Below are 13,919 nucleotides of genomic sequence, written 5' to 3'. Positions count from 1 at the left end.
GAGTAGAACTACCCTATAGAGTTTCTAAGGCTGTAATCTTTGGAAGCAGACTGCCACGTTTTTCTCCCACAGAGTGACTGGTGGGTTTGAACCGCTGGCCTTACAATTAGCAACTGAGCACTTAACCAGTGCGCTAGCATGGCTCCCTCATGAAGCCAGTGTAGCGTTTTTCATAAGATTTAATGAGGTATTTTCATAGAGCACCATAATTATGTTAGAGATCAATAACAAAAAGATAACAGGAAAATCCCATATGTGTGAAAATTAAGAAATGCACCTTTATGTAACCGATGATTTAGAGAAGTCATAATAGAAATAGAAAATATTTTAAAAATATATTTATATTAGAAAATAATACATTGGTTCCAAATGCAGCATATCATAACTTGTGGAAAATATAACTAAAGTAAGTACTTAGAGTAGAATATATAGTTTTAAGTACATATAATTAAAAATAAGAAAGATAGGCATCTAATGAAAAAATTTTAGGAAAAGAATGGCAGAAAAATAGAAAAAAGCCCACAACTGTAGAAGGAAGTGAATAAAAGGAAGAGCTAAAACTAATTAAATAGAAAATTATTAAAGCAAACATTTTAGTTTATGATCAGACAGGTGAAACTAATCTCTGGTGAACTGATCAGAAAAAGAGAAGGTGAAAAAGCTACTAGGTGTTTTACAGTAATAGGATATTATAGGGTCGCTGAGTCAGAATCGACTCGACAGCAAAGGGTTTGGTTTTTTGGAAAAGGATGTTTTGAACAGTTTAGTAAACAGTAAAACTTAGATAAAATGCCAGATTTCTATTTCTATTGAAAAAGAAAACATCAAAATGGCTATAAATAGAAAATCAAAGTACTCCTAACTTAAAACAGTTGAATCTGTATTTTAAAAACTTCTGCATATATAAAATCCTGGACCCAGATGGTTTCATTGGCAGGTTCTGCAGTCATTACAGAAGAAATAATTTCAATCGGGAGAAATGTCCCAATAATAGGAAAAGCGTATATTACTCCACTCATTTTAAAAGGCTAGCATAACCTGACGAAGAATAAAAAAGGAAAATTACAGTCCCAGTCTCACTTATGAACATATATGTAAAAATCCTTAAAAAAATTTAAGTTAATACACCATGAGCAAGTTAGATTTATTCTAGGAATGCAAAGTAAGCATAACTTTAGAAAACCAATCGCTGATTTATCATGTTAACAGATTAAAGGAGAAAAAGTATATGATCATTTTCAGTAAAATTCAGGGACTATTCATGAATAAAAAGAGAAACCATTGCAGATTAGTAATTTAAATGAGTTTCCATAATATATGCAGGATTTTTAAAACAAGAAAAAAGCCCAGAACAAACACAATAAATACTTTGCTTAATGGGAAAACATTGAAAGCTTTCTTCTTGAGACTGGGAACAAGACAAGCATATGAGCTCTCATCATTTTTTCCCAACATTTTACTAGAATTTCTAGCCAATGCACTAAGACAAGAAAAAGAAGCAGCTAGGAAGATTGGGAAGGAATATATAAAACTATTGTTGTTTGCTAATTATATGGTTGTGAGTATCAAGATTCCAAAAGAATATACAGATATATCATGAAAGTAAGATTTAGCAAGATTGCCGGATACAAAATCAGTATACAAAACTTAGTAGTATTTCTGTATGTCAGCAGCAAAGAAATGTTAAAGTGGCATGATCAGCATATAGTATTAACAAATAAATACTTAACAAAAGATAGGAAAGTCTCTCCAGAGAAAACTAAAACATTACTGTGAAAAAGACCTAAATAGAGGGATATACCATGTTCGTTGATTGGAAGGTTCGGTATTCTGAAGCTGTCTTTTCTCCATACTGATTTACAGATAAAATACAGTCAAAACTGTAGGTTGTTAGGTGGTACATGATAAATTGTTTTTAAAATTCTATATGGAAATACAAGACTCCAGTAAGAGCAGAGATAACTCTTAAGATGAAGAGGTGAAAGAACTTGCTCTGTGGGTATCAAGACTTACAAAATTACAGTAGTTAAGTCAGTATGGTATTGTACTAAGATAACGTAGACCAATGGAATAGAATATGAAGCCCTGAAACAGACCCATGCACACTATATTTATGACAAAGGTGGTATTGAAGAGAAGTAAGAAAAAGCAGTATTCAGTAAATATTGCTGTAACAACTGGTATCCATGTGAAAAAAAAAAAATTGGGTTTCTACCTCACTCCAAACATAAAAAAAAGAAAGAATTTAGGGAAAGATTTCTTAAACAAGTTGTATGACACTCTAACCATAAAGGAAAATTGTTTGACAGCATTAAAATTAAGAACTTCTTTTCAAAAGAGTATACAGTTGTCCCTCGGTATCCGCAGGTAATTGGTTGGTTCCAGGACTCCCCACGGATACCAAAATCTGCAAGTGCGGATTTTGGGTATATAAAGGTATATAAGGGTATATAAAATGGCATAGTATTTGCATATAACCTGTGCACATCCTCCCTTATACTTCACATCACCTCTAGATTACTTATAATACCTGATAAAATGTAAATGCTGTGTAAATAGTTGTTACACGGTATTGTTTAGCGAATAATGACAAGATGCCAGGCGAACAAAGTTAAAACAGTGAGTGCTGGGAGACTGAGGATCAGTGAATGGTGGGAGTCTGCAGCAGGGCATGTCTACGCACCATTTCATTCCCGTGGATTCAGCGTAGTGGTCAGCGTGCAGCAAATTCAAGTTTTGCTTTTTGGAACTTCTTTTTTTTTTTCAAATATTTTTAATCTGCAGTTGGCTGAATCTGCGGATGCGGAACCTGTGGATTCGGAGGGCCGACTGTAGAAGAGAATGAAAAGGCAAATCACAGTGTTAAAAAAAAAAATTGTGACGTGTTTAACCTACAAAAGATTTATGTCCAAAATACATAAAGAATTAAATCAGTAAGAAAATAAATAACCTAATAGGTGGGAAAACTTGAACAGCTACTTCACTAAAAAAGTAGTTCATTTGGCTAATGAAATGAAAGGGGGGAATGCAAAATGGAAGCACAATAAAATAATCCCACACCCCTAACAGATTAGCAGATTTTTAACTCTGACAGTATCAAGTATTGGTGAGTGTGAAGCAAAGGGAGCTCTCATACACTGCTAGTGGAAGTGAAAATTGGAATAACCACTTTGGAAGAGATTGACCCTTTTATTAGATCATGTCCTCTCTTGCATAAAATTCTCCACTGACTTTTCAACTCAAGTAAAACCCTTACTGTGACTCCCACGGTCTTCTTGCATGATGTGGCCCTGGCTACCTCTCTGACTCGCTTGCCCTTCTCCCCCTTCCTTGCTATTTAAACATGCCAAACCTTTCTTGAGTCAGAGTTTTTTGTACCTGCTGTTTCCCTTGCTTGGAATGTTTTTTCCCCAAATAGTTGCATAATAAACTCCCTCACTTCATTTTAGATTGTTCAGAAGTTACATTATCAGAGAGCCCTTAACTAACCACATGATAAAAAGTAGCATACCTTCTCCCCTTACCATCACTCCGTTGCTTTCCTTTGGCGTTTTTTCTTCATAGCACTCTTAACCGCTTTACATACGGATTTTAATCTATTCCCTCACAGAAGGAACCCTGGTGGTGCAGTTGTTAAGCACTCGGCTGCTAACCGACAGGTGGGCATTTCGAACCCACCAGTACTTCACAGAGAAGGGTGTGACATTCTGCTTCCATAAAGATTTACAGCCTTGGAAACCCTATGGGGCAGTTCTACTGTGTCCTGTAGGGTCACTATGAGTCAGAATCGACTCAGTGGCAATGGGTTTTTCAATTTTCCTTCACAAAAATGTAAGTGTTAAATGAGAGTGGTTTCTTTGTTTTGCTCCTGCCATGTTTCCTGACCCTAGAACAGGACCTGGCACATATTAGGTACCCTAGGATATGTTTTGAACATTAGTTGGGTCTTAAGAAAAAGAGGACCCAGTGAAAAAGACTTGGGAGAAGTCTCACCTTTGGCTTCTCAATTGATTAGTGTTTGTTGTCAAAGGATATAAATATCTACTTAAATTTTTTATTAGAAAACCTAAACGTAAGCGTAAATTGGATTGCTTCAGTTAAAATTATACATTTGTATTTTTCTAATTGATTTTAATGCTTTTCTAATAATTTACAGGGCAATCTTTACCCTTTTGAATAGGTAGGAGAAAATACACAATTGGTAGATATAGTTGAAATAATATATAGATATTGCATAAAATTCAGGCATTTGCAATTTGAGCGTGTATATTCCTATTTGAGAGTTTTTCTTTGTTATCCATCTCCAAGTGGGAGCTGGTGAGGTGGCCAACTTCGCTGCATATGCATTTGCACCAGCCACGTTAGTGACTCCATTAGGAGCTCTCAGCGTCCTAGTAAGGTAAGGATAGCAAGGTAAGGACACTGTGTTTCATGTATCAAACAGTAGTCAAGTATTTTAGTCTGTAAAATATGCAGTACCATCTGATTATGTGTGTACAGCATAATCTACATTTAAACAACCTTGAGTTCTTGGGAGACTTGACCTGTGAGATGATCCTCAACCTGATGGATAAGTGATAGAAATTGGACTCTTGTCAGTAGTCCTTAATTCTTAAAGTACATTCTCAAATTTCTACATCTTTTTTTAATTAAGTTCATGACAATAAGTGGTCCCCATCTTTCCAACGTTTGAAGTAGTGCCTAGAATTGTTTACCCTTTTCTCACTAGATATTTCTGAAAACATTGCAGGTTGTTTCATAACAGGCTTAAGTGTTCAATCAAAGGATGATACCTCAAACCTATGAATTCAGTGGGTATGGGTGAGGTGGCTCACAATGAATGAGGAATGATTTTTTGGATAATAGTTAACACTAATATAGATCAGCTGAGGTCCCTAAGTGGCAAAAGTGGTTTGCTTGCCTCATAACCAGACCCACCCAGTGGCACCACTGAAGAAAGACTTGGTGATCTGCTTCAGTAAAAATTAAAGCCTAGGAAACCCTGTAGGACAATTCTACTCTGTAACACATGGGGCACCATGAGTTGGAGTTGACTTGATGGCAACAGGCTTGATTTTTTTAATAGACCAACTTTTCAGTGCTTAGAAGCCCTGGTGGCACAGTGGTTAAGCACTCGGCTGTTAACCAAAAGGTCGGCAGTTTGAACCCGCCAGCCACTCAGTGGGAAAAAGATGTGGCAGTCCGCTTCTGTATAGATTTACAGCCTTGGAAACGTATGGGGTAGTTCTCCTCTGTCCTGTGGGGTTGCTGTGAGTCGGAATCGACTCAATGGCAGTGGGTTTCGTTTTTTTTTAAGATTTTACACTGTGTGTAAAAGCACTGTTTACTTTTAAGATGTTATTGTTTGTACATATGCAAGCCTTCCAAAATGTGGAAGAAAATGCTTTTATGCTTTGCCTTGCTTATGTTCAGAACTAGCACTAGTTCTAGTTTAATTTCAGTTTTTTAAAGTTCTGAGTTGCATTTGTCAAAACATTTACTGCTTGTCACATACATGGTTTGTCAGGTAGTGTTTGGTGAAGAATAGATTTCTGTTCCTACTACAGTCATTGACTGGGGATCAGGTTGTGTACTTCAGAAGGATTGGCCTTGTATACTAGTTTGGAAGCAGCTGTCTAAGACTTACCCTATTTTTGTTATTTTAATGATTAGCCCATATCAATAAACAAATCGAAGTCTGTATTTTGGTTTCTGTTCCCAGAATTGATTGATAGATATTTTTATCCTTTTCTCTAAAGATACTACACAATAAAGGGTTATGGTACATATCTTTGCCCTTAATTTTCTGTATTTTATATCATTATGTTTATAGGCTTATATAGTGTATTTTCTCTTTAAATGTGAAAAAAAAACTGGCTATAAAGTATGAAAATTTGATAATAAGTAAACTGTGTAGAATTAAATGGACAAATAAGAAGGATGCATCAACCAGTAGGGATAAATTAAAGTTGAGCATACATTTAAGCGTTGGTTTGGATACAGATTCCTAATTAGTATGTAAATTCGTACAAACTATAGCTCCTGTTACTGTAAGTTTCATATTGACTTCTTACAGTAGTAAGATGGTAAATAATCATGAATTTGTATATGATGAAGCAGGTGATTCCCTAGAAACTTTTATTTTATGATTGTATGTGCATTTTCTATACCGTGGTGAAAACCAGAATCTCTGTACTCTGACAGTGTTCTAGTTTGAGTTCAATATTCTAAACTCCCAAGTTGTGTTGATATTTAAAAATGAGAAAACTTGATAATTATGTTTTTGACCCCCCCCCCTTTTTTTTTTAAACCATTTTAGTGCCATTCTCTCTTCATACTTCCTAAATGAAAGACTTAATCTTCATGGGAAAATTGGGTGTCTGCTGAGTATTTTAGGATCCACGGTTATGGTCATTCATGCTCCAAAAGAAGAGGAGATAGAGACCTTAAATGAAATGTCTCACAAGCTAGGTGATCCAGGTAAGAAGATATATAAAGGCTTCATTAGCCTTACTGTATTTTACTTGTTAATTTAGTTTTTACTTTAATCAAAATGTTAATGTGTACATAAAGAGGTAAATAGTTCTGCAAAGCTTATTATGAAAACTAGCAGTCATACTTCTTCTCCGCCAGCCTCTAGCCCCTTGTTTCTTTTGTTTTCTAGTGCTGTATCTCTCAATAACATGTATATATTGCTGTTGCTTCCTGGGCCTTAGACATTGGCTTTACACGTAAAAGATGAGTTTTTAGTTGTGTTGTTTAAATTATTTGTTTACATTATTATCGCTACATGACTTTTACTCTCAGCTTAGCCATATTATGATATATCATGAAAGTCATATATTATGATTACTTTTCCTTTCTGGTACAACTTATGTTTTTCCGGAACTAATAATTATTCTTTTCTTAGTTTTCCATTCTGAAACTCTTCCCCAATTGTCTGATTCAACTCTTAGTTTGTATTATTTGTATTTTTTATTGTGCTTTAGGTAAAAGTTTACAGAGCAAATTAGTTTCTCATTAAGCAATATACATAGTTTTGTTGCCAACCGCATAATGTGTCAACTCTTTCCCCTTCTTGACCTCGGGTGCCCCATTTCCATTCATCCAGCTTTCCTGTCCCCTCCTGTTTTCTTGTCCATGCCCCTGGGCTGGTGTGCCGATATAGTCTTGTATACATGGTGAGATTGAGCTATGAGTATTACTGTTTGTTATATGGGCCTGTCTAATCTTTGGCTGAAGGATGAACCTCAGGAGTGAGGTTAGTGCTGAGTTAGAAGGATGTCTGGAGGCCATATTGTTGGGGATTCACCAGTCTTCATCAGACCAGTAAGTCTGGTCTTTTTGTGTGTGTGTGTGTGTGAGTTAGTTTTGTATTTTTCTCCAGCTCTGTTGGGGCTTTTTATTGTGATCCCTGTCAGAGTAGTCAGTGGTGGTAGCCCGGCACCATCTAGTTGTGCTGGACCCAGTCTGGTGGAGGCTGTGGTAGTTGTGTTTCTTTAGTCCTTTGGACAAATCTTTCCCTTGTATCTTTGGTTTTCTTCATTATCTCTTGCTCCAGATGGGGTGGGACCAGTAGACCTATCTTAGATGGCTGCTCACAAGCTTTTGAGACCCCAGACGCTACTCACCAAAGTAAGATGTAGAACATTTTCCTTATAAACTACGTTGTGCCAGTTGAGCTAGATGTCCCCCGAGACTATGGTCCCCACAGCCCTCAGCCCAGTAACTCAATCCCTATGGGAGTTTGGATGTGTCTGTGAAGCTTCTATGACTTTGCCTTAGTCATGTTGTACTGGCTTCCCCAGTACTGTGCACTGTCTTACCTTTCACCAAAGTTACCACTTATCTATTGTCTAGTTAGTGTTTTTGCCTCCCCAGCCCTCCCCTCCCTCGTAACCATCAAAGATTGTTTCTGTGTGTAAACCTTTTCATGAGTTTTTATAATAGTAGTCTCATACAGTATTTGTCCTTTTGTGATTGACTTATTACAGCATAATGCCCTCCAGATTCATCCATGTTGTGAGATGTTTTGCAGATTCATCATTGTTCTTTATCTTTGTGTAGTATTCCATTGTGTGTATGTACCGTAGTTTGTTTATCCATTCATCTGTTGATGGGGACTTAGATTGTTTCCATCTTTTTGCTGTTGTGGGTAATGCTGCAATGAACATAGGTGTGCATATGCCTGTCTGTGTGACGGCTCTTATTTCTCTAGGACATATTCCTAGGAGTGGGATTGCTGGATCGTATGGTATTTCTATTTATGGCATTTTAAGGAAGTGCCATATTGTTTTCCAAATGGTTGTATCATTTTACATTCCCACCAGCAGTGCATAAAAGTCCCAGTCTTCCTGCAGCATCTCCAACTTTTGTTGTTTTCTGCTTTTTTGATTCGTGCCAGTAATGTCAGGGTGAGGTGGTATGTCGTCGTAGTTTTGATTTGCATTTCTCTAATGGCTAGTGATCCCGAGCATTTTCTCATGTGTCTGTTAGCCACCTGAATTACTTCTTTGGTGAAGTGTCTGTTCATATCCTTTGCCCATTTTTTAATTGGATTATTTGTCTTTTTTTGTAGAGGTGTTGGATTTTCCTGTAGATTTTAGAGGTTAGACCTTTGTCAAATATGTTATAGCCAAATTTTTTTTCCCAGTCTGTAGGTTCTCTTTTTACTCTTTGGTTAAGTCTTTTGGTGAGCATAAGTGTCTGATTTTTAGAAGATCCCAGTTACCTAGCTTATTTTCCGGTGTTTGTGTATTGTTAGTTATGGTTTGCATCTTATTTATGGCATGTATTAGGGCCTCTAGTATTGACTCTGTTTTTTCTTCCACGATCTTTATAGTTTTTGGTTTTTTATTTAGGTCTTTGATCCATTTTGAATTAGTTTTTGTATACAGTGTGAGGTATGGGTCCTGTTTCATTTTCTTACAGATGGACATCCAGTTTTGCCAGCACTGTTTGTTAAAAAGACTGTCTTTTCCCCATTTAATGAACTTCGGGCTTTTGTTGAAGATTGGCAGACCATAGGTGGGTGGGTGTACATGTGGGTTCTCAGTTTGTGCCATTGGTCAGTGTGTCTATCGTAGCAGTACCAGGCTGTTGTGACTACCACAGCTGTATAGTAGGTTCTGAGGTCAGGTAGTGTGAAGCCTCCTGCTTTGTTCTTCTTCTTCAATACTGCTTGACTTATGTGAGGCCTCTTTCCTTTCCATATAAAGTTAATGATTAGTTTTTCGATCTCGTTAAAGAATGCTGCTGGTATTTGGATCAGAATCGCATTGTATTTGTAGATTGCTTTGGCTAGAATTGTCATTTTCACAGTGTTGAGTCTACCTATCCATAAGCATGGTAGGTTTTTCCATTTATGTAGGTCTGTTTTTGTTTCTTGCAGTAGTATTTTGTAGTGTTCTTTGTAGAGGTCTTTTACGTTCCTGATTAGATTTATCCCTAAGTATTTTATTTTTTTAGGGGCTATTATAAGTGGTGTTGCTTTCCTGATTTCCTTTTCATAGTTCTCTTTATTGGTGTATGGGACTCCAAACTGAGTTTAGTATATCTTGTATCCTGCTACTCTTCTGAATCTTTCTATTAGTTCCAGTAGTTTTATTGTGGAGTCTTTGAGTTCTCTATAATAGTATCATATTATCTGCAAATAGGGACAGTTTTAATTCTTTCGTACCAATTTGGATACCCTTTATTTTTCTTGGCTTATTGCTCTAGCTAGGACTTCCAGCACAATGTTAAATAGGAGTGGGGATAAAGTGCATCCTTGTGTTGTTCCTGTTCTCTGGGGGACTGTTTCAGCCTCTCTCCATTAAGAATGGTGTTGGCTGTTGGTTTTGTATAGATGCCCTTTATTATGTTATGGAATTTCCCTTTTATTCCTGTTTTATTGAGAGTTTTTATTACGAATGAGTGTTAGACTTTATCAAATGCCTTTTTTTGCGTTGATGGAGATGATCATGTGGTTCATTTCTTTTCTGTTTGTGTGGTAGATTACGTTGAACCATCCTTATATGAATCCCACTTGGTCGTGGTGTATTATTTTTCTAATATATGCTGCTGAATTCTGTTGGCTAGAATTTTGTTGAGAATTTTTGCATCTATATTCATGAGAGATATTGGTCTGCAGTTTTCTTTTTTTGTGGTGTCTTTGCCTGGTTTTGGTATCAAGGTTATGCTGGCTTCATAGAATGAGTTTGGAAGTATCCCTTCCTTTTCTATGTTCTGAAGTAGTTTGAGTAGTACTGGTGTGATCTCTTCTCTGAATGTTTGGTAGAACTCTCCAGTGAAGCCATCTGGGCTAGGACTTTTTTTTGTTGGGACTTTTCTTATTGCTTTTCAGTCTCTTCTCTTGTTATGGATCTTTTCATATTTTCTACCTCAGTTTGTGTTAGTTTAGGTAGGTAGTGTGTTTGTAGAAATTTGTCCATTTCCTCTACGTTTTCAAATTTTTTGGAGTACAGTTTTTCATAGTACTCTGTTATGATCTCTTTTATTTCATTTGGGTCTGTTGTAATGTCCCCCATTTCATTTCTTATGTAGGTTGCTTCCTCTCCTGTTTTTCTTTTGTCAGTTTGGCTAAAGGTCTGTCAGGTTTGTTGATCCTTTCAGAGAACCACCTTTTGGTTTTGTTGATTCTTTTTGTTGTTTTTCTCTTCTCTATTTCAGTTATTTCTGCTCTGATCTTTATTATTTCTTTTCTTCTGGTGGCTGTGGGCTTTTGCTGTTCTCTTTCTGTTTGAGTTGTATAGCTAACGTTTTGATTTTATCTCTTCTTTTTTTAATTTTTGTTTTTCTGTTTTATGCATATAAATGCCACATTGTCAATACATTGTTGTTGTTGTGTCCTGTCAAGTCGATTCCGATTCGTAGTGACCCTACAGGACAGAGTACAACTGCCCCATGGGGTTTCCTCGGCTGTAATCTTTACAGGAGCAGATTGCCAGGTCTTTTCTCCTGCACCCTTCCTTCTTTTTTGATGTGTGCATCTATTGCTATAAATTGACCTTTGAGCACTGCCTTTGCTGTATCCCAAAGGTTTTGGTACGATGTGTTTGAGTCTAGGAATTTTTTGATTCCATCTTTTCTTCTATCACCCAGTGGGTTTTAATCAGGGTGTTATTTAGTTTCCACGCATTTTTTTTTTCCTTGCTCTTCCTGTTAATTTCTACTTTTATGGCGTTGTGATTGGAGAAGATGCTTTGTATTATCTCAGTTCTTTGGATTTTGTTGAGGATTGCTTTGTGGTCTAAGACGTGGTCTATTCTGGTGAATGTTACTATGTGCATTGGAAAAAAATGTATACTTTGCAGGTGTTGGGTGGAGTGTTATATGCATAATTTTGGCCTTTAGATCTTCTGTATCTTTGTTGAGTTTCTTTCTAGATGGTCTGTCCTTTACTGAGATATTGAAGTCTCTTGCTAATAGTGTGGAACTGTCAATTTCTCGTTTTAGTGCTTTTAGAATTTATTTTACATATTTTGGAGCCCTGTCATTGGATGCATGGTGGATTGTCCCTTTAATCATTATACAGTGTCCTTCCTTTTCTTTTATGGTGAATTTTGTCTTAAAGTCTCTTTTATCTGAGATTAGTATTCCCACTCCTGTTCTGTTTTGGTTGCTTTTTGCTTAATATATTTTTTTCCATCCTTTGATTTTTAATATATTTATGTTTTTGTTTCTGAGGTGTGTCTCTTATAGACAGCCTATTGATAGGTCCTGTGTTTTTATCCATTCTGTCACTCTTTGTCTCTTTATCGGTGCATTTAAGCTATTTATGTTCAGTGTAATTATTGACAGGTGTGAGCTTATCCGCTGTCATTTTGTAGTGCTTTTTTTTTTGTGGTGCTGATAATTTCTTTGTTTGTCTTACTCTCCTGCGCTGAATTCATTTTGTTTGTGGATTTTCTTTTCATTTCTTTGGTTTTTGTAGATTTTGTGTTAATGAGACTTTGTTTTCTTCTTTATTTTGATGAGTAGATTTGTTAACTTTCTTTTACCTTGTTAAATTTCTAGTTATCTTGTAGTTTATCCCTATCTTCCTAAGTTTGAATCTGTCTTTTATTACTTGATATCACCTTGACTTCCTCTCCACTTGAAAGTTCTATACGTACACTGTTTATTCTGTCTTTTATTGTTGTGACGTTCTTGTAATTTACAGATTGATGTCTCTGGTTCCCTGTTGTAAATCTTTTATTTTTGTTTTATTCTTGAGAGTTCATTAGCTAGGTTGGTATCCAGCTGATGCTGTCTTGTGTCCTAGATTAAGGTTTTTTTCCTGATGTTGTTTGTTCTCTAAGTGAAGGACTCCCTTTAATAATTCTTGTAAGTTTGGTTTGGTTTTTATATTCCCTTAATTCTGTTTATCTGGAAATGTCCCATTTGCCATCATATTTGAGCGAGAGTTTTGCAGGATATATTATTCTTGGTTGGCAGTTTTTTCTTTATATATGTCATCCCATTGTTTTCTTGCCTGCATGGTTTCAGCTGACTAATCAGCTTAGTCTTATTGTTTCCCCTTTGTATGTGATTTTTTGTTTTTCTCAAGCTGCTCTGAGGAGTCTGTCTTTGTCATTGGTTTTGGCAAGTGTGATTGTGATATGTCTTGTTCACTTTGTTTTGGGGTCTTATCCTGTATGGGGTTCATTGAGCTTCTTGAATGGTCAGCTTTTCATCTTTCATGATATTAGGGAAGTTTTCTGTAAGCAAATCTTCAATGATCCTCTCCTTGTTTTTCTGTTTTCTCCCCTCATTCTGGAACTCCAGTCACACGCAAATTTTTGCTCTTGATTTTATTCCACATAGTTCTCAGGTTTTCTTCATTTTTCTTCATACTTCTGTCTTTTTTCCTTCAACAAAATGATATCCAGGGATTTGTCTTCAGTTTCACTGTCTGTCTTCCATTGTTTCAAGTTTGCACCTAAAACCTTTTATTGCATTGTCCATTTCTGAAATCTTGTTGTTTATCTTAGATTTCTAATTGCTGTTTTTGTGTGATTTCTTTTGAGGTTTTGTTCCTGTATTATTTTCCTGAATTCTTCCATTGCTTTGTCAGTGTTCTCCCTGATTTTGTCGGTATTTTCCTTCATCTCTTTCTTAATCTACTGGAATCCCTATCAGGTAGTTCCAGTGCCTTTTCTTCTACCAGAAGGTCATCTGGGGTTTTATTTTGGTTGCTTACAGGAGCCATCCTGTCCTGTTTTTTTAATGTGTTTTGATATGTCTCCTGTCTCTGGGACATTCAGAAATTGTTTTCTTCGTTTACTCATTGTAGGTTTGTTTGTTTCGTCCTACATTTTTGTTTTAGTTGGTTACATCTGGTCAGGCAGGCTGGTCTTGTTGCTTGCTTATGTGTGGGCATACTTTTCACTGCCTCATCCAGGTGGGCAGGGCCCGTCACTCAATTGTGGTGCAGCAGGGCAGGTCCAACGGGTGGGGCAGATAGGAATGGGTTGTTTGCATCACGAACTGGGGTTCTCGGAGCAGAGCTGGGGACGACAGTGGTGCCACTTAGGGGTACAGCGCTCAATGTGTGGTGCAGATAGGCAGGAGGGAAGGGGAAGGATGTGATGTGTGGAGCATGTGCTCTGTCTCCTGTTGGGAGCTTTGTGAAGTTGAATTCCCATACTCCCTGTTTGGGGTCCTTTGTGGTTGTGGTCCAAGATGGCAAATCCCTGCCATGTTAGCTGGCAGGGTACCTCCACTCCGTTGCTCTCCTCGGTCTCTGTTCTCTGTTGGTTTCTTCTTTCATTTGGTGCTTGATTGAGTTTTTTATCCCTTCATTTGATGCTTAGGTTTCCAGGATTGACGTTTGTATCTGTTTTACTTGGTTTTTTGGGTTTTTGCTGCAGAGGGACGGCGTGGTACCTCTGTCTATAGCACCACAGCACCATGTTGTCTAATTGAATTCTTGGTAA

General features: G+C 36.9%; 1 protein-coding gene across 10 annotated transcripts in view; it reads left to right on the top strand.

Moving 5' to 3' along the window:
• Positions 1-13,919, top strand: part of NIPA2 (NIPA magnesium transporter 2) — a 37,026-nt gene that overhangs the window by 18,073 nt on the left and 5,034 nt on the right. For all 10 annotated transcript variants that reach the window (XM_023727835.1, XM_023727831.1, XM_023727828.1 and 7 more), the window contains 2 exons: positions 4,309-4,399; positions 6,320-6,480. In XM_023727835.1, the coding sequence (XP_023583603.1) occupies positions 4,309-4,399; positions 6,320-6,480 (252 nt within the window). The remainder of the gene's footprint in view (positions 1-4,308; positions 4,400-6,319; positions 6,481-13,919) is intronic.

Source organism: Trichechus manatus, unplaced genomic scaffold (assembly GCF_000243295.1).
Source record: "Trichechus manatus latirostris isolate Lorelei unplaced genomic scaffold, TriManLat1.0 scaffold00019, whole genome shotgun sequence".
Classification (NCBI taxonomy): domain Eukaryota; kingdom Metazoa; phylum Chordata; class Mammalia; order Sirenia; family Trichechidae; genus Trichechus; species Trichechus manatus.
Note: the sequence above shows the minus strand (reverse complement) of the source record. Positions and strands in the feature narration are given on the sequence as shown.